The sequence below is a fragment of the Antennarius striatus genome, chromosome 16 (assembly GCF_040054535.1).
Source record: "Antennarius striatus isolate MH-2024 chromosome 16, ASM4005453v1, whole genome shotgun sequence".
NCBI lineage: Eukaryota > Metazoa > Chordata > Actinopteri > Lophiiformes > Antennariidae > Antennarius > Antennarius striatus.
The window spans coordinates 12,865,645-12,886,698 of record NC_090791.1 but is presented as its reverse complement, the minus strand read 5'-3'; the positions used below and the strand labels follow the sequence as shown (position 1 = coordinate 12,886,698).

Sequence of the window (21,054 nt, the reverse complement as noted above, 5' to 3'; positions counted from 1 at the left end):
GGCAGCACAGAAGCACAGCGCTACCCACTGCGGCGACAGCGCAGTGGGTAGCGCTGACGCCGCAAAGCGAGGTGGCTCCAGGTTCGAGTCCCGCTCTGTGCGGAGATTGCATGTGCTCCCCGTGTCTGGTTGGATTCTCTCCGCGTTCTCCGGCTTCCTCCCACCACCAAAACACAGACGCTTCAGGTTAATTGGCTGGCCGCAAATTCACCATAGTGTATGACTGTGTGTTTGTCTGTCTCTGTGTGGCTCCATGAACTGGCGTCGTGCCCGGAGTTTCCCCCGCCTCACGCCCTCAAGCAGTTGAGATAGGATCCAGCCCCCACCCGACCCACTACAGCGGATGAAGCGGTTAACGATGTATGTATACCTCAATGTATGAAATCTATTTGTCAACAACAATATACTTATTTGTCAACACTTGTGGTGGTGTCAACTGCAAAACACAAATTATGGATATTTTGAAAATATTTCAAATAAACTTTCACAAGCCCCACTACAGTCTGAGTAATGTCTATAAATGAGGTTCATTTATTTTCTTCCACTGTAACTGCTGGCGGGGGAAACTGCGGGCACGACGCCAGTGCGCCGCGGAGCCACACACAAAGACAGACAACCACGCGCACACTCACTCCTACGGACAATTTGGGAACGGCCAATTAACCTGAAGTGCATGTTTTTGGAAATGGGAGGAAGCCGGAGAACCTGGAGAGAACCCACGCAGACACAGGGAGAACATGCAAACTCCACACAGAACAGGACTCGAACCTGGAACCAACTTGTTGTGCGGTGACAGCGTTACCCACTGCGCCAAAGTGCCGCCCATAAATGAGGTTATTGTTTCACAAAAAAATTGTTTCTGGATATAAATTGATTTTGATTGAACAGCAGCAAAATTGTAATTGAATTGTAATTCATATTCAGAAGTAATATCCATGAAAACAGTAAAAAAAAAACAACTCAAATAATGACGTTATTGTATGAATAGCCACAGCACACTGCAAATCCCTCTCTAGATTCTTAAATATTTACATTTGACACTCTGATTTAAAGACATTGTTTAAACTCTACTAACAGTGATCTGGGGTTTGTGTTATATACAGTATAATTACACTAGAATGATCAGCACTTCAATACATTATAAACTGGTTGAGCAGAATCATCCGCTCTGTAGTCAGTCAGGTTAAGAGTCCAGAACAATGGCAGGGAAACGCTGCCCTCCCTCACCCAGCAGGGAATATACATCTCTCAGCATGCTGACATCGGGGCATTCAGGCCCGGGGACTATAGAGGAAAGTTGGGGGGACAGGGTGTCAAACAGAGCCTGTCAAACAGAAGAGGGTCAGTCGATCACAGAGACAGTCAACAGTTGATACAATCAGGTATTTGACGTACTATTACTTTACGTGGAGTGCAAAGCATACAATCTTACCTCCTCTAGGCACACCTCCTGCTGCAGCAGCGCCACCCTCATCCTCAGATTCTCAAGCTCTCTAAGGTCTGCTTCCATTGTGTAGGTTATAGTTGGGGGCAGGGGTGCAACCATGCCATCTCCCCACACAATATTTGGCCCACTGGGACAAAGACAGCCTCCCTCTGGCCTCCATTGATCCCATGTATCCCACTCTGATGGAAAATAGTTATTTTTAGAAGAGGGCAAACAGTTTCCTGCTCTGCTGCCCCAGCTTTAAATAGCTAGGCCTGAACGTTGCCACATCAGGGTAGACTGCTTTAAGATGCCACCATCACATAAAAACAGAGGAGTACCCAGAGAAACTAGATAGTTCTATAGTCTATGACTATAGCAATAGCACATGAAGCCACTGTAATGTCTGTCTCTGTATGTGTGCCAACCATCATATTGGTTGACATTTATTTATAAATATTTCATCATGATTTTTTCAAAGCGCTCTGAACACTTGGTGAATAGTGGATGTAAGATACTAGATTGGATGAACAGGATCACAAAACTATAGCCTTTTGGAAATTACTACAAATTCCTCCTGGCGTTAGCAACATGCCAGTGTTGAACTGGAGCTAGAACTGGTAAACAAAAACAAAACCCCTTCCCTGAAGGGGATAGGGTCACTTGTGGTGTGAATGGAAAGTCTCACTCCACTCAGCTCTATAATAATTCCTCTTAGAAAGGAGATGGAAATAAAACCATGTTACATGGTATAGGTGCTCTTACACTCACACATAACCTAAGCAATCAGATAATTTCATCATGATGTCATCCTTGGTGTCATTTTTACTTTACAGACCTACATTCTATAATAAATTATCTTAAAATTGCTGCTGCTTTTGTTTGAACGCTTTGTCATATATAATCAAAACCAGGTGTTGCTCAAAGGAAACACACGATTGTGTTGCAGGGAAACAAGATTATTTCCTACCTTGTTTAACTTGACCTGTAAATTTCCGGAGCTCTGCCGCTCTCATCTGCAACAATTCAAGTGGCTCACATCCTGTATTAAAAGCAACATTATTTGCATAACTTGCATAAGAGAGAGTGAAGTGTAATTCAATTACAATTTTCCATTTAGTCGATTTCTTGTCAATGTTGTACATGCTCATTTTGGGGTTATTAGCTTTTTAAGGAAAATGCTCCTTTCTGACATACAGTATCAGAGTAAACATTTTTCAGAAAACAAGTATGTTGTTGCCCTCTTTTGACATCGTTTCATTGGTTCATTTGAGTTTGTGTGTTTTAAAGTAATGCTGTCCAAGCTTTTACCCAGAAGTGTGTCAGATTCTGAACTCTGTTTGGCTGGAATCTCCTTTGCCTGGAAGCGCTTTGTGAGGTCATGTCCTTGGTTAGTCAGACTGTTAACCAGAGCCCTGGTCTGGTCCGGGCTACCACATGGCCAATCCTTTGGGAACTAGATTGGTCAGAGAGACAGTGACATGCTTGATGTGCTGAATATCACACTTCTATGACGCTACAGTATATTTCCAAAGATTACACGACGTGGAAAATGTTTTGTTAAGCTTTGCTGAAAAGGGAGGATACCATATCTCTTATTCTCTCCATGAAATGATTCCTTTCAGGAACAGGATTCCTTTGTAGAGCAGCCACTTTGTCCCACAGCCTAAATATAATAGGGCAAAAGTAACTTAGCGTCCAAACAGTCTCTGTGCAATAAGTTGTGTGAAATCAAGTTTAAATTTTGGGCACCTGTTTTGCTTTATCAATAGAGATTTCCATTTTGATGTTTGAGCAAAAACGTTCCTGCCATGAAACATAGGCCAACAGAATGATTAGAACAGTACAGGAAAAAAGTCTTAATTGTTCAGTTCTGTAGATACATACCTGTTCTGTTGATGTAAATGGTGAGCTCCAGATTCCCTCGTATGTAAAACAGGAGTGGTGCTATTTGAAGAAGGTACGGAGCTAGCTGTAGCTTTACCAAGGTCATCCCTTCTCATAGTCTTCCTTTTAGCATGGAAGGTTGAGACGTGTAACTGATCCAGATCAAGACAGTCAGGAGTTGAGATCGACTGTTGTGATTTCCTTGCTGCCTGGTGATATAAAATCCCACTTGAGGAGGCGAGACAGCTTGGAAATATGTTTCTAATAACTGTGGTTTTACACTGCCCAGGATTATATACGACTGACTTTGAACCCAGTGTGGAGGTCACTGAGACACCAGGTCTTTTGTGCTCTTTTCTGTTAAACTTGGCAGTGTTTTGACTGTCTTTATCTGCAGGGGCATGTATTCTGTCTTTGGATGTGACAACTGAAGTGCCTGGTGCCTTTGGAGGGACAGATTGTTTGTCTTTGTCCTTTTTAGAAAGTTTTTTACCCGTACGCACATGAAGGGCTTTCTTCAGGGCTCGTTCAAGCAGTTCTATATCTTCTTTCTCCCCTGGTGAGGTATCTGTGCCTAAAGAGATTAGCATTCAAACATCTAGTTAAAACTGTATTGCTTTACTGTATAACCTTGAGTTATCTTTAAAGATATAAGATCATCATGCATTGTTCTTCTTGGGGATTTCAATGCTCACATGGGCAATGACAGTGAGACCTGGAAAAGGGAGACCGGGATGAATGCCCTCCCCAAGAGGTGTTCTGTTATTGGACTTCTGTGCTAGTCACAGTTTGTTTTGAATAAACTTCTTGTTCAAGCACAGGGATGTCTATCAGTGCACATGGCACCAGGACACCTTAGGCCGAAGGTCAATGATCAACTTTGTTGTCGTATCATCAGATCTCCGACTGTGTGTCTTGGACACTCAGGTGAAGAGAGGGGCAGGGCTGTCACCTGGTGGTGAGCTGGATCCGCTGGAAGGGTAGGGGGCGAACAGACTCAATAGGCCCAAACGTGTTCTAAGGGTCTGTTGGGAATGTTTGTTGAAACTCCAAGTTTTTTAACTCCCAGATCACGCTGGAGATTGCGAACAATGAGTTAGAGTGGCCCATGTTCTCCACCTCCATTGACGTGGGTGCTCGGAGCTGGGGTCACAAGTCTCCGGTCACAAGGTTAATTAACAATTTTTGGTCTGACTGACGTCACTGACAAATACAATACACAACTATAGCTTTATTACAGTGTGTATTTTTACTGTGAAAAAAAGCATCATACTATTACCTGTAGCACTGTCATCAGCAGATTCTGATTCCTCAATGTTATGTGATCTGTGGGAAAATACATCATGTGATGTCACATATATTTATATGTATGCATATTCTGTGTATATGCATGGAGAGAGACAAAGAATAGACAGAGAGAGCAATATTGATTTATGGAGTTATTTTTTTTAATATGGACATTTATACATGTAACTGGCAGTGGAGAGGTGCTACTTCACCTACTGAGTGCTGCCAAGGCACCGTCCCCTTTATAAGTTGCTCATTGGGGTGCACCACGAAGGAACTGCCCACAGCTCTACTTCTCATCTGCATGCTTACAGGCCCCTTTTGTGTGTGTGTGTGTGTGTGTGTGTGTGTGTGTGTGTGTGTGTGTGTGTGTGTGTGTGTGTGTGTGTGTGTGTGTGTGTGTGTGTGTGTGTGTGTGTGTGTGTTCGTCATGGGCCTGTACAAAGTATACTATGCATGTGACTAACAGACTTGACTAACACTAGAGTGGACAAATAGTTTTCCTCCGGGGATCATTTAAGTTCATTTCATTTATTGTGACGAAAATTTATTGTGTTGAAAAATGGATTATTATTAACCTTTATTTACATAAATGTTCACATCGTATGCGAAATATATACTCGAGTCACGAATATGAGCTCGTTGTATTTGTGACCGAGCGTTACATACAATATTACAATTAATTGTGCTTGACTCTTGGTGATGGGACCAAAAGGCACTGCTGGGATTCGAACCCAGGATCTCCTGTTTACTAGACAGGCGCTTTAACCAACTAAGCCACAGCGCCAGCCAATGAAAGAAGGGAATAATTGACAAATTATCAGACACCACATAATAATAGATGTAGGTTTTCGACACATGTATCGTAACCAGTGACTTGTTCTGTGACTTTGGGCCATCGCTCAGAACGCGCTATCTCCTGTTCGGACGAACACGGTTCTACAAAGGAAACAAACACTGCCTCTATTAGTAAATTTTTCATGCAAGTATGTATTACATAGTTGCAGCTCATCACTTCGTCGTTTATAAGACATATATATGAAATGAAAATAACTATCGATCCCCTGGAGGGGAAGTTATTTGACTTTACTTCATTCGACAAATGAACACAAGTGACGACATGAGTACCGATGTTAAAACATGACGTCCGGTAGCTACTTACAGGGTCTGTAGGATCTCTCTGTAGAGCTGAATTCTTCCATTGATCCTGGTTTGTTCCGTTCTGCACGATTTGATCGCTTCTTGTACCGCATGGAGCAGTGACATGTCTGAGTCGCGCTGTGGTTACTGCCTTGACAACACCTGACAACCTTATTAAGTATTAAATATCACTTTAAACACTTAACGTTGACATATGTTTTAAGAAAACCTACTTTTGATAAAGTAGGATGGCGTCATCGGTTGACATGTTTAATTTAAAAAGGTTCGGTGTGCCGCGCGAAAACGAATTTAGCGGATCCGGAAGTGCTGGTGAAGCTTTATTACTTATTGAAATTAATGTGAACCAATATTAAGAATGTATTGCTATAATATTGTCGATATATAAATATGCCACTTGTTTGCTGTTGCTAAAGTTGCCTGAAAAGACCAAAAAATATATCTAACAATCTACTTCTACGCCTGACTCACTTCTCGCGAGAATCGACGCGAGAAGTAGATTCTGTCCTGACTCACTTCTCGCGAGAAGACGCTGCACGTTCACGTTGCCTTGACATAGCATTAAATACAAACTTGCAAACTTGAGTGTAATGTGGTTTTCCCTAAGTGTATTCAGTATGATCCATGTCCGGTACGAGAGGAGGATATCCCTTAAACACTGAATATTTTTTGGGGAAAAAAATAAAAGGATTCGATGTTGTACCACTTTTGAGATTTAGAAAATCTGTTTGTTGTTCGACTCATGACAAGAACCATGTTGACATGTTTTGGTACCATGCGTTCATCAAATCGCATGATGCGTCCATGCTCAATTAAAAAAAACAAGTTCTCTCGTATCAGAGTCATTAAACGGCTGTAGATGGAACCCAATTATGGGATTAGTAACCACATCATTTTCCTGTCACATGCATGGGGCTGACAACCTGCAATAACAATTTTGTGCGCATTGAATCACCAGCCTTCTGTCACAAATCAGAGTAGGGATTGCTCTCATCTGCTCCGCCAACTAAGCATCTGACATTGCAGCCGGCTGCTACGTTACAGTCAGGCGTTAAGATCCCACAGACAGTCTCCCACTACTCTGTACACCTACACACAGATACACACAATACATTATGCTACACAGTCACACTGAAACCAACATAAGTCAAAATCGACATAAATCATGAAAAGCACTGGATAGAAAACAACAGGAAAATCATTAAATTATTATTTATAATTATCAAAATACCCCAAAAGCATGTAGAGAGGATGCAATGAATCTGTGTTTTGTTTGTGCTTCTTTAGACCTAATTTCCTGGAAGCACAAATCATGACTTCTTGAAAATAATGGGTTGTCCATTACATTACGTCCTCATCCAACTCTGCCCCATTTCACCTTTTCAAAAGAAAATAAACAAAGTAAAATGCTCTTGACTGTAAATTTGCAGAATAGTCTAATTAGTAATTACAAAATTGATGAATATTTTATGTTATTGACTGTTTTAGCCAAGTTTTTGTCTGAGGTTAGCAATACAGTGGTTAGCACTGGCAGCTCAGAGTAAGAACATCTGAATTCAGTCATTGGATATTTTTGTTGTCGTCCAAGGTTCCCTCCAGGTACTCTGGCTTTCTCAAACAATCCAAAAATATTAGGTATAAAGTAGATGTAAAATGTGAGTGTGAACCATTGTTTGATTCTCCATGGATGTTGTCTGGTGTCCTGTGATGAAACAGTGACCTGTCCAGGGTGTACACTACCTCTCAGACAGTGCCTGCTGGGATGAGCTCCCATGGTTTAATTTCTTATGAGAAGTCACCCTTAAACCTTCAGGCACCAGTTTTCTGAAAGGAACACAAGAGATATTTGTTTTGATGAATAGGCTTTGTCTTAATTTTTGATGTAGGACTACATTAATTAATTTCCCTGATGGAACTTCCTGAAGGGATGGGATGAATAAAGTCCTACTCTACTCTCTCTATTCTCCACATATGTGCTAACAGATGAATCCGTATGTGACAGATGTTTCCTGAGTATTGTTTTGTGTTTATACTATGCACATTCATACTAAAATTGAAAACATCTTTCCAAGTTACACAAAATATATGTATAAAAAACAATATAAAAGGTGAATTTACTAATCACTGGTAAATTCACTAAATAGTTTAGTGATGTTTGCATGGAATTTGTGGCTATGCTCCAAAAATGACTGATTAAAAAATTAATATTGCAAATGTCACTTCACCTTTTTCTTAGTCATATTGTGTTGTGTATCACTGTAGTCCTTCAAATGTTGGAAAATCATTGTTTTCACAACGAGCCTGAGGTGGTTTGGTGTACCTGATGCACATTCTCATTTATTCTGAAGAAGTCTCTTGCATGAGAGACAAAACGTCTTCAAGAAATTTCTTAACATCCAGTGGATCGACTTAAACAGCTTTTGGATAACCATGACCGGGATGACTGAGAACCTACACAGACATCTTCTGGGCCATCAGTATTCAGTGAGTTGTCAGTCTCCTCCATGACAATATAGACGTTTTACACACCTGAGACGTGGAATCTCCTTTCATTTCAGTGACTCCTTGTCTATCAGCACTCAAGACCTAAGAGCACACCACCAGCTAAATAGTAACATGAAATTGATTTTCTTTATTGAATACAGCTCAGGTGATTTGGTTACGTACTCGTCACGTTGCCTGTTGGCGAGTGACGAGCAGCCTTTCAGTTACTCTACTAGTTTTTGGATAATTACAAGGCATAACCTTTATGCATGAACCTTTATGTTTACTCATTGATCATTAGGGAGCCTCCATGCTTTAATGAAGGATGTTTATTAATCTACTGTGCTGTGCAGTGCAGGCTTATAAAGGCTTATGAAGGCCCTATGACAGAACAAATCCTTAAACATTAGCTATTCAGTGCTCTACACTGACAGAATGGCAGGTGGCAGATGACAGAACACTCAGTACAACATTCAAAGGCTCAGGACATCACTTAAACTTTCCCCTCAGAGACATGGGCTAACATTTCTTTGTTATGATTGTCAACCTATTCCTTTTTTTTTTATTTACATAATTTATCGCAGGACAGACAAAGCAAAGGTATAGACATCAGCAGGATCCATAGATTTATTTACTGACATAGTTACAGTGCAAACATGGCCCCATGCTATTCCAGTAACACTTGTCATTTCCTACAGTGGACAAAATACAGGTTCATTTTTCAACTCCTACAACTGACTGACAAGTTATAACATGTACCACATGACTATGGCATGTTAGAATTCCACATGCAGTGCAGTTCCAAAACAAAGTTATAAAGAGAGTACCACAGCAAAGTATGAACGTCAAGATATTCACGGCACCAGAGGATAGGAATAATAAATAAATAAATAAATAAATAAATAAATAAATAAATAAATAAATAAATAAATAAATAAATAAATAAATAAATGTTTGTGCTAAAATTATATAAGACCATTGTGCTAAAATGAAGCATTCTTAATAATGGCCTTCATTGATACATTTCTTACACCTGCAGCAGTTTGCGTTTTATCATTCTTTTAATGGTCACATCTGACACTTCTTTTTCTTACTCACCCCAGCTTTGGCAGTGGCTGACTCCTACACCTAGATCCTTGGCTCGACTTTGAACCGCTTTCACAACTGGTACAGATTCTTATGGGCAGGGGAGAAGCTCCCTTCTTCTAATGAGTGGACTTACAAGTGCCTTTCCAAGGTGTTCCATGAGCCTTCTTCTCTTCTGTTTATGAGGCATCCAACTAGGTTCCAACTCCATAGGCATTGGGGAGTAGTACATCAGGGTAAAATTTTGAATTCAGGGGTGTCGCGGGATGTTGCAGTCTGTGACTGCAGTTTCTTGTTTCTAACTGCCTCCTCCTCAAAAATAATCAAAATAAATGTAAAAGTTAAATAGAAGTTGGTTTGATGCAATGGTGGGTCATTTTAACCCCAAGATAATGGGAGGGTTGAGTACTAACATGAAATGTAAGTAAGCAAAGGTTAGGACTTTTTTCTTGTAAACTAAATTTTTTTAAACATCTTAAAAGTAGGGTTAAATAAAACAAATCTCTAAATGCATATCTAAAGTACCCTTAGGTCTTAATAATCTGTTCAGCTTGCCTTACCAATGCTCTACCCTTCCCTATGATATTTACAGTAAAAATGCCTTGTTTTGGAATGTTAATGGCAAGTTTAAAAATTCCTGCACGCACTCCTTCAAACTGATCTTCAAGAAATATGTTGTTCTCCTGGTCCATATATTGTCATTACACCAAAATGTGGGAAATCTATCCTTTACTTCTCACGGATGCAGACAAGGAGGAGTGTACTGTAGAACCTCATTAGTAAAGATTTTTTTAAAAATCCAACTTATGTTAAGTTTGCAGCAAACCCCTCGTCTTTGTCTTCACAGACTGACAACTAGAGTAGACTGGATATTAAGGACCGGTATGACAAGATACATTCCATGGGGCACTGTCGTGATTCTTTATAAATAACTGTGCCTTAACTTGTCAACAAAGTAGATCAAATCTTGTGAAAACAGGTCTGAGTCCTTTAACTGACACTTTTGCATCACCTTCGAGATTTGACACTCTCTCATGACAGCCAAGAGGGACTGGGAGGGGCCTATAACTTTACACTCATACTGTAAATGCATTGTGTAGTCTGAGCATAACAAGCGTTTGGATTCAGGACCAAAGCTCAGCCAGAGGGGAACAGACAACAGCAGAACAAATGTCTTTTTTCGAGAATTTTGTTCTGTTCCTTTCATCCAGTTCCACCACTCTACTGGGGGCTGTTGTGTTGCTGCTCGTTCTTTATGTGGTTTCCAGTAACTACATCTCCCAGAAAGGAGTAAAGGAGCCCCCGGGACCGAGACCTCTTCCCTTGCTTGGCAACCTATTACAGCTTGATCTCAAGAGACCCTACAAAACTCTGTTTGAGGTGAGTCTTGCTCCGTTTTTCCATAATATCTTAGAATTTATCAAAAAGATTTATTTGCATAAATGTCACACATTTTCAACTTTTTGTTTACAGCTCTCAAAGACATATGGATCCGTATTTACGGTTTACTTAGGACCAAATAAAGTTGTCGTCTTGGCAGGATCCAAGACAGTCAAGGAAGCTCTTGTCAACAACGCAGAGGAGTTTGGTGATCGAGACATTGCCCCTATATTTCAAGATATAACACAAGGTCATGGTATGTCCATTGAAAACAAAATTGCTTTTTTTGTGTGTTAAGTCTTTCGTATTCTAGGTATTTTTTCAGTGAATCACTGATGACTAGAGACGTGTACAATAATATACATTTTCACTTGCGTCTCATGTTTAATAGGGATTCTGTTCACAAATGGAGAAACTTGGAGAGAGATGAGACGTTTTGCCCTCACCACCCTGAGAGACTTTGGGATGGGCAAAAGAATGGCAGAGGATAAAATCTTGGAGGAATGCTGCCACTTGATTCAAATGTTTGACGATCACAAAGGTCAGGAGTTAAAGGAAAAGATAATTCATAAAAAAGCAAACAAGTCTGAATGACATTATTGACTCACAGAAACATGCTGTGCATTCATTATTATTCATGTTTTACATTCATTCATGTCCATGTCCCGAGATACATAACTGGACTTTTCTTGTTCCCTCTCAGTCTTACGTATCAATTTGTTCATGCTACAACTTCACAGGGAAACCCTTTGAAACAGCACTTCCGGTCAATTATGCAACATCAAATATCATCTCCTCCATTGTATATGGAAGCAGATTTGAATACAATGATCAACTCTTTATAGAAATGGTGAAAAAAGCCAATGAGAACATACGACTAGTTGGATCTGCACAAATCCAGGTATGTTTCTTAAATTGCACACTACAATAATTTAGGCAATGTTTTTTTAAAATTTTGTGCATGTGCAAGTAAAACAACAAAATACACTGAACAGAAAAACAAATAAGAGCATTTGAAGTAGACAGAACAACAATAACAATAGTCAACGCAATGACTCCCACATGTCCAAAAAGGATTGAGGTGAAGCATAAGCTTATTTAACCCTACCTTTTCTCAACTACTTAATTAACAATCAGTAATCTCAATCATTTATAGTTAGACATACAGTGAGGAGCAGAAGTATTTACACCCCCTGTGATTTTTGCAAGTTCTGACACTTAGAAAATAGGTAGAGGTCTGAAATGTTCATCTTAGTCGCATTTCAACTTTTAGAGACATAATCTAAAAAAAAAAATGGAAAGGTCTATGGGCCATTTGGGAAGCGGCTTGGTTAGAATAAATCAACTGTTGCAGCCATTGTTAGAAAATGGAAAAGGTTAAACATGACTGCTAATCTACCTCGGACTGGGGCTCCATGTAAGATCTCTCCTCGTGGGGCATCACTCATGATGAGAAAAGTGAAGAATCAGCCCAGAACTACACGGCGGGAGCTGGTCAACGACCTGAAGAGAGCTGGAAGCACAGTTTGAAGGGCTACTGTCGGTAGAACATTACGGTGTAATGGTTTAAAATCATGCGTTGCACAGAAGGTTCCCCTGTTGAAGTCAGCACATGTGAGGGCCCGTCTAAAGTTTGCCAGGGACTATTTGAATGAACCAGGGGAGTCATGGGAGAAAGTCATGTGGTCAGATGAGACCAAAATGGAACTTTTTGGTGTAAACTCCACTCGTGGTATGTGGAGAAAAGAGATGAATGAGTACAATCCCAAGAACACCATCCCTACTGTGAAGTACGGGGTGGAAACAACATGCAGTCATCCTTTCCCCTTCAGCAAAAGGGATGGGAAGACTTTACTGTATTAAGCAGAGGACGGATGGGGTCATATATTGTCAGATTTTGAACAACAACCTCCTTCCCTCAGTCAGAACATTGGAGATGAGTTGTGGCTGGATCTTCCAACATGGCGATGATCCGAAGCACACAACCAGGATGGCCAAGGAGTGGCAGCGTAAGAAGCATATCAAGGTTCTGGAGTGGCCTAGCCAGTCTCCAGACCTAAATCCCATAGAGAATCTTTGGAGGGAGCTGAAACATCGTGTTGCTCAGCCCAGCCCCGAAACCTGACTGATGTAGAGAAGATTTGTGTGGAGGAGTGGGTCAAAATCCCTGTTGCCATATGTGCAAACCTGGTGAAGAACAACAGGAAATGTTTGACCTCTGTAATTGTAAAGAAGTTTTCTGCACTAAATAGTAGCACTGATTTTCTCAAGAATGCACTAAATAGTAGCACTGATTTTCTCAAGAGTGCAAATACTTATGAACCCCTATAACATACAAATAAATCATTGAGAAATCATATGGTGTGATTTCCGGATTTTTAAAAAAAAAATTTTAGATTATGTGTCTAACAGTGGAAATGCATCTATGATAAACATTTCAGGCCTCTCCCTATTTTCTAAGTGGGAGAACTTACAAAATCGCAGGGGGTGTAAATACTTATGCTCCTCACTGTAAATATTTGCAAAGACAGAAAAAAAAAAGGCAAAGGAATGCAGGAAGTGTCAGGTGTGATGACAGTCTGTTGAACCCATCCCTACTTGAAGCTGTTTGTGTTTTGTATTTATTTGGAACCAAACCAATAAGTTGTCTCTGCTTACTCATTTTGACATGAGATTGAACCTCCCAATGCCAAATCTCTGAGCATGACAGATTTGATGTGACTTGCTTTTTTCTGACAATGATAACAGATGTTTGATGTTTAATATAATGGGAGAAATGTGTGATAATGTCACACCATCTTGTCTTCCTTGCATATCCTGCCATCACACTCTGTATGACAGCTAGAAGAATGTACAGATGTACTCCTGATGATAACTGCCATAGGTTTGGAAACAAAACAGTTCTGTATAGTATTCATTACAGGACCTAACAAAGAGTGCTGTATAAAGATGGTGACACTGCAGACCTTTAATCCTCTCTTTATGTTCGTAAGCCCCATTGTTCATAAAATAAATCCCTACATCAATGCAGGTGATTCAAATAATAGGCTATATCCACAATCATTTTATTCTCAGCCATTGCACTTATACAAACTGCAAAGTATTGAAAACAGATTAACAGATAAGTATGTTTTAAGATGACATTAGTTTAAACACAAAAAGAAATTTTTAACTGGTTGGCAGATGGCAGTGTTATATAATACCGTGAATTAAAGAGTAATGGCAGAACATTATTTTACAAAAGTTGTATTGTTTAAAGCTCCTACAGAATAATTTATTTGGGTTGGAAACATAATCCTCGACAACTATTCATCCACTCTCTATAGGCGAGTCACTTAACACCTACATCTGACACCTCTGATTAACACCTCTCAAACGTAGCAGCGCAGAACAGAATGAGCTCGTTCAGTAAATATCCCCTGTCACACAGTGGATAAGGGATATCAGAATGCAGTTCCATTCATTTAAAAAAACACTGATGATATAGGAAAGAGATTTTATGTACAGCTTTCAATGTTATTACATCCTGCTTCAAAGTGGTGATGCATTATGATTGTCAGTGTTCGTGTGTTCGTCCGGTCGTCCGTTTGTTCGTCCATTAGTATGTCCACCAAATATCTTCGCAGAGATAGTAAGATGAAAGAAAAAGCACATTACTGGGGTAGCAAAGGGGATGAAAATGAGACGATGCCCTTGACCTTCAGAAAACTAGGTCAAGGTCAAATTTAAACTTTTCTACACTCAGGAACCGGATAAGCTAGAAAGACGAGAGAGTAAGACCATAGATCAAAATCTAGTGCTTTAATCCAGTGGTCCCCGACCCCCGGGCCGCGGACCGCTACCGGTCCGTGGGTCATTTGGTATCGGGCCGCACAGAATTAAAAAGTGATTTACATTACTTCCGTTTAATTTATTTCGGAGTCGGAAAGATGTTTTATTTTGAAAAGTGACGTCTGTCAAGCTTGACCGGTCTCGGTCACGTGACAGGTTACCCCTAAATTAAGCGCCCACCACCGGTCCAGTGTACTGGATTAAAATCAAAGCAGATTATCCTGAGATCACCCAAAAAGTATCGCAAACCCTGTTTCCATTTCCAAACTCCTGTCCTTGCGAAGCTGCATTTGTTTGTTTATTGTCTCTTGATGTCTGCATTTCACATAAAACCACTGCGGATGATTTATTATTAGACTACAGCTGTCCTGGCGTCATTAACGATTATAGAGCAAATGAAGGCTGGTCCGTGAAATATTGCCTTAGATGAAACCTGTCCGTGGCACAAAAAAGGTTGGGGACCACTGCTTTAATCTACCTATGCACTAGAACTATGGTCAAAGCTAGTGCATAGCTTTGACCTACCCTGAAAGGTCAACGCTATGCACTAGCTATGCATGCTATGCACACCTAATGGACTGAGCTACTGACACCCCCATAGCTTTGATCTAGGGTCTTACTCATACTGGCCTTCTCCATATGCACTAATGCACTAGTCAGACACTACTTTCAGGGTACTCTGTTCTACTCTGAAAGTAGGTCAGGGTAAGCCGCGGGACGTTGCAGTTTCTGACAGCCTTGTTATAGATTGAGTTAAAAAAAATACTGATGGAAAAAATTACTTCTGGTCCTTGATTTCAATTTTGCATTTAGCTTCATGTTGTCTGACCTTCTGACAACTGAACAGGAGCTCCAACGGCTGGATGCTCAGCTACCTTGCTGAGCTTTATGCTAATATTAGCTGCATCCATGCTGAAATACGTAATATTCATGACAACAGTTTAATTTGACATCATCATCATCACATTATTTCAGTACATTGTTAAATGTTGTCTCTGTAAATATGTACGTTAGAAACAAACATGTAATTGAGGATGCTGATGATTAGGTCTTCCTGAATACATTTCATACATTTATTCTGCACAAACTTTAAAATCCCCAGAGAATATTGTCTTCATAAATCTTTGCTGTTTTTTTTCTTTTCCATCACAGCTTTACAACATGTTCCCCAGGCTCTTCTGCTGGATTAAAAACCGACAGCTAGTGTTGAAAAATCGGGAGGTATTTATAAGTAATAGCAAACATTTAATTACGACTCTGAAAGAGACACTGAACCCTGAACTATGCAGAGGCTTCGTGGACTGTTTTCTGATCAGAAAGCAGAAAGACGAGGTAAATTATTTGATCTTTTATATTTTCATGCAACATTAATAGAAATTTTTCATAATGATGTTCAGCCCAAGTTATAACAAAACAAACTGAGCTATGGTGTTCTTTCTCAAAGGGTTCTTGCGAGATGGAGACTCAGTACAATGAGAAAAACTTGTTATATTCAGTCTCCAACCTGTTTGGTGCCGGTACCGATACCACAGCAGCTACACTGAGATGGGGTTTACTGTTTATGGCCAAATATCCACATATTCAAGGCAAGGACAGAGATGACACTTGTGAATTTACATCATAGTTCTGGTTGCCATTGCAAATTTTACATTGAAGGACAAAAGTAATAAATGTGCCAAGAGACTCATGGTGGGTAAGTTAAGGTATTTAATAACAAAAAAAAAGGAAGCTCAGCACATAGTCATGGCTGCTAAAGCTGCTGGCATTGCTGTAGATGCTTGCCTTGCTAGCATAAGGGCACAAATAATATGATATCACCATTTCTCTGTTGATAGACCAGGTCCAGGAGGAGCTGAGTAGGGTGTTAGGAGACCGTCAGCTCTGTGTGGAAGACAGGAAAAACATGCCCTACACTGACGCTGTAATCCACGAGACACAAAGACTCGCCAACATTGTCCCCATGGCTCTTCCTCACAAAACCACTCGAGACGTCACCTTTCAGGGATACTATATCAAAGAGGTTTGATTGTTCGCATCGCTTTCAGCAATTCCACAGAGAAAAATCTATGAATACATCCATTTCCCCAAATTTTGTTTACTAGATATAAGACAAATAGCCTCTTTGTTGCCTGATAGGGAACGACTGTGCTCCCTCTTCTCACCTCTGTCCTGTATGATGAGAGTGAATGGGAGAGCCCAAACACTTTCAACCCTTCACACTTCCTGGATAAGGAGGGTAAATTTACCAAGAGAGATGCTTTCATGCCCTTCTCTGGAGGTACAACAATTTTAAAGTTCGAGTTGTCAAGAAATTAAACAGGATCCAGCTAAACAATTTGTAAAACTCTTGGTTCATAGGTCGCAGGGTCTGTCTGGGAGAAGGTCTGGCTAAGATGGAGCTCTTTCTCTTCTTCACCTCCCTACTCCAGCGATTCCGTTTTACTCCTCCACCTGGAGTTACAGAGGATGAACTGGATCTGACACCAGCTGTTGGCTTCACCCTCGCCCCTTCAGCTCATGAGCTGTGTGCCGTCAGTCGTCACTAAGGAAGAGAACAGTGGCATGGATTTTTAATTACCTTTGCAAGAACTGCACAAATATGATTCTACTCAGCCCCACACAGAGCATAACAGGCTATGAAGTCTACATTTTCAAGTCTGAACATCAGTTTCGTCTGTTACTTTGTTTTAAGGTTCCCATATAATGGTTTTTGGTTTTTTTTAGTGCATGTCATTCAGCTGCCAGGTGTCCAACTACGCTGTATTTGAAATGTTTTGCCCCAAAGTGATCCATAGTCCTCAATATCTTTGATTGACTATGATTAAAATCACATCTGTTTTGAAATGCTCTGTGTTAATGGGGCGTGGCTCTGAGCTCTCTCTATCAGCATCCCCTCTCTGAGCTGCCTCTATCTACACTATGTATCCAGGTGGACAATCAAATATAACTCAGGATAGGTCAATTTACTCTATCAATCATTCAATTTGTTGTGTCACAAATTGAACTATTACAAATTTGAGCGTATCCGCTGTAGATTTTTCTTTTTTTAATATATCCATTCATTCAGGAAGCATTTGTTTTCTAGATTCTAGGATTTGGTCTGGTTAAGGAGGACCACTATGTATATGTAGAGACCTGAAAAAATGTGTTTTTCATAATAGGACCCCTTTAAATGGCAAGAGGGAATATTTAAATGCCATTCACCAGTGAGCATAAACTTAAAAATTTGCATTAATTAGATTAAAAAATATATAAAACACTTGTTTTTATATGTGGTATTTTGTAGTACAAAAATGTGACTGCAATATATATTAATGCATTTGTGTCAGTCTGTTTGATTTTATAGATTATACTTAGACGTAGGAGGTTTTTTTTTAACATAATAGTAAATAGAAATAAAATGTAACTTCAAATCCATTGTCACCTAAAATCAAAATAAACAACATTTTCATGTCAATCTTTCCTTGATTTATTGTCTTATGTCTAACAAGCAAAAGACAAATTCATGCAAAATAATAAGAATCTGTGAATCTCTAAGCAGCTGATAGCGTTGGACGCCTTACAAACCATGCCTTCTTCTGGGGACCAAATCATATTTCTGGAAAAAAAAGACCAATTTAATTTAGGCTTGGACCTAGCAATGTGCATGAATGAACTGTGTAAACTACAGGTTGGAATTTACAGAGAGCCAGCTATGGACTGATGAATGTAGGACCAGTTTACTTTGGCATTCAGCTTCATGGGGAATTGTTCATGACTTAACATCAAGGATGAGGAGGAGATGAGAGAAGCACAGAGAGAGGTTAGACGCTGCGTAAAGGAGGCCAAGGACGTATACAGGAAGAAGGTGGAGCAGCAGCTGAGCACCAGCAGCATGAGGAACGTCTGGGAAGGTGTGAGAAAGATCACTGGACACAAAGCCAGGACCAGAACAGAGGGGGGTGGGGTGCAGAGAGCCAACGACCTGAACGACTTGTTCAATAGGTTCAACCAGGCCTCCCCGCCGCACCCCCTATCACCCTCCACCCTCACGACCTCAGCAGCAGCTCACCAGCCTTAACCCTATCCCATGGCCTCCTTCCCCCCTCCACAGCAGCAAAGTGGCCCATCTGTTCTCCCTGTACACTGCGGACTTCTGCTACAACTCAGAACTGTGTCACATCCAGAAGTACGCAGATGACACTGCTATCGTGGGATGTATCAGGGACAATGAGGAGGAGGAGTATAGATGCCTGGTGAAGGACTTTGTTGACTGGTGTCACAGCAACAGTCTGCAGCTCAACACCTCCAAAACTAAAGAGCTGGTCATTGACTTCAGGAGGGACAGACCCCAACCTAGACCAGTTCTGATAGGAAAGGAGGAGGTGGAGATTGTGCAGACCTGTAAATATCTTGGGCTGTGGCTGGACAACAAGCTGGACTGGACCAGCAACATGAGGCAGCTGTACAAGAAAGCATAGAATAGAATGTACATTCTGAGGAGGCTGAGGGCATTCAACGTCTGCAGGAAGCTCCTTTGGATGTTCTATCAGTCTGTGGTGGCCAGCATCCTGTCGTTCACTGTGGTGTGTTGTGGAGGGAGCGTGACCAAGGCGGATCTCTCCAGGCTGGAGAAGCCGATCAGGCAGGCCAGCTCGGTGGTTGGGATGAAGCTGGACCCTCTGGCAATGGTGGCAGAGAAGAGAACATTGGACAATCTGCTGGACATCATGGACAATGTCACCCACCCTCTGCACACCGTTACCAACAACCTGAGAAGCCTGAGCAGCCAAAGGCTGCGCCTCCCAACATGCAGGACAAACAGACTGAAGAACTCCTTCATCCCCCGAGCCATTAAACCGCTCCACTCCACTCTGGGGGAGCTGAAGAAGAAGAATGTCCACACGAGAGCTGAGGGATGACACAGACAATACAGCAAAAACATTACAAACACTATAGACATTTCACTATACCCATACTTAACCAGGCCTGTTTATTTTTTATTTCTATGCCTATTTATGGTTTTCTATTTCTATATTCTTGATGGGTTATTTATTACTCTTTCTATTTGTTGTTGTAGTACTTTCTATGTGCTGGTGCTTTCTGTATGTTTTTTCTGTGTTTTGCGTACTTAATGTGCTGTGTGTGATGGAGAAATTAATTTCCCTGACGGAACCTCCTTAAGAGATAGAAAAAAGATATACTCTACTCTCCTCTCTACTCAATTTGTTATTTCTGTTGTGTCTGGCTATTAAACATGTGGTGCATGCAATTTCTTTTAAGTTAATTAATTTGATTTATTTATTTGTTTGCATTATTATTAAAAAGAGAGTCAATGTTTAATCAAGGCACTGGTGCTTGGACTGCCAGGTCTCCCACACTAATTCTGTGAACCAACTGACAGCAGGGATCAACTCTGAAGGTGGCTGCAGACTTTGACTTCCAAATAATAGAAATCCTAAAATGTCAAACATGCTGTATGTGCGATCAACGGACTGGACTCTAACCCACATAATATGCACATGGAACATGTATGATGACTGAGAGGGCTCACTACTGCAATTTCAGAAATTAATGCAAATGCAGCCAACATGATCAAATTCAGAAATTCTTGTGCACCTTCTCAGTCATTCGGGTCATTGTAATCCCAAGAGGTTAACTAGACAGCTGCCAGATGTTTCACCTCTTATCCAAGACACACCTTTGTGTCCTCATTTTATAAAAGGAAAATTGATGTGAGACAAGTGAGAGAAACTATGTTGAACTGGAACAACTCTGTCTAAATGGGGTGGTGGTCTTTGTCACTACTTACCATCCACATAGGATGCAGTCTAGGCCTCCCTGAAGTGGTTTTACCACCATTCACACATTGGATCATTTTCTGACAACAAGAATGGAAAGTGGAAATAATGGCTGTCACTATTAAAACTTTCAGTGTAGTTGGAGAGATAGAAGTCAGATGGGAGATATTCTAAAAATTAATGTTGGGGACTGAACTCAACACATTACAATAATCTCTGCACTATACAGGATATAGTGCAGAGATTGTCTTTAGTATCAATTTTGATCTCACTGACTGTCATTGTCTCTTTCATTCTTGAAATAAAAGGACACCACATAAAAATAAACATTATGGAATATTTCAATATTCGTGTGTACTAGGTTATTTTCTTAATAATGTTTAAGAGTGCAGTTGCAAGAAAGCATAGAAATAGAAATAGAAATTATGTAACCATCCTGACGAACACTTCCTTCCAGATACAGGCGGTATACGACTCAAAAGTTGCTTACCAAGCGCCAATAAAACGTAGAAGAAGAAAACAACCACTCTTACGTATATGAACAGCTCAGTTCCGGATACAAATTTGCAAGTCTTACTATGGTGACGCCATAGCCCACCGTAGTCCGACTCTGATTGGACTGTACAAATGTTCCTCTGCGATATTAACCAATCACCACCCCTATAGGTCCGATTAATATCCCAAAATACAGAGGAGCCATCTCAAGCCAATCGAAGGCGGCATAGGGCGGGACAT

General features: G+C 40.6%; 2 protein-coding genes and 1 non-coding gene across 3 annotated transcripts; 1 reads left to right on the top strand and 2 right to left on the bottom strand.

The window, feature by feature from the left end:
- Nucleotides 1-700: 700 nt before the first annotated feature.
- On the bottom strand, nt 701-6,206 carry LOC137610040 (tubulin epsilon and delta complex protein 2). The gene is made up of 9 exons (XM_068337462.1): nt 5,763-6,206; nt 4,593-4,639; nt 3,314-3,887; nt 3,179-3,232; nt 3,014-3,092; nt 2,738-2,882; nt 2,397-2,468; nt 1,433-1,626; nt 701-1,324 (listed from the first exon to the last, which is right to left on the bottom strand). The coding sequence occupies exons 1-9, from the start codon at nt 5,864-5,866 to the stop codon at nt 1,184-1,186; spliced, it is 1,410 nt and encodes a 469-aa protein (XP_068193563.1). The 5' UTR covers nt 5,867-6,206; the 3' UTR covers nt 701-1,183.
- On the bottom strand, nt 5,314-5,387 carry trnat-agu (transfer RNA threonine (anticodon AGU)). Its single transcript has one exon. It is a non-coding gene; the product is annotated as a tRNA-Thr (tRNA).
- Nucleotides 6,207-10,442: 4,236 nt separating the features above from the next.
- On the top strand, nt 10,443-17,898 carry LOC137609091 (cytochrome P450 2K1-like). The gene is made up of 9 exons (XM_068335842.1): nt 10,443-10,708; nt 10,802-10,964; nt 11,100-11,249; nt 11,449-11,609; nt 15,692-15,871; nt 15,984-16,125; nt 16,375-16,559; nt 16,676-16,817; nt 16,898-17,898. Exons 1-9 carry the CDS (start codon nt 10,499-10,501, stop codon nt 17,083-17,085), a joined length of 1,521 nt encoding a protein of 506 aa, XP_068191943.1. The 5' UTR covers nt 10,443-10,498; the 3' UTR covers nt 17,086-17,898.
- Nucleotides 17,899-21,054: the final 3,156 nt, after the last annotated feature.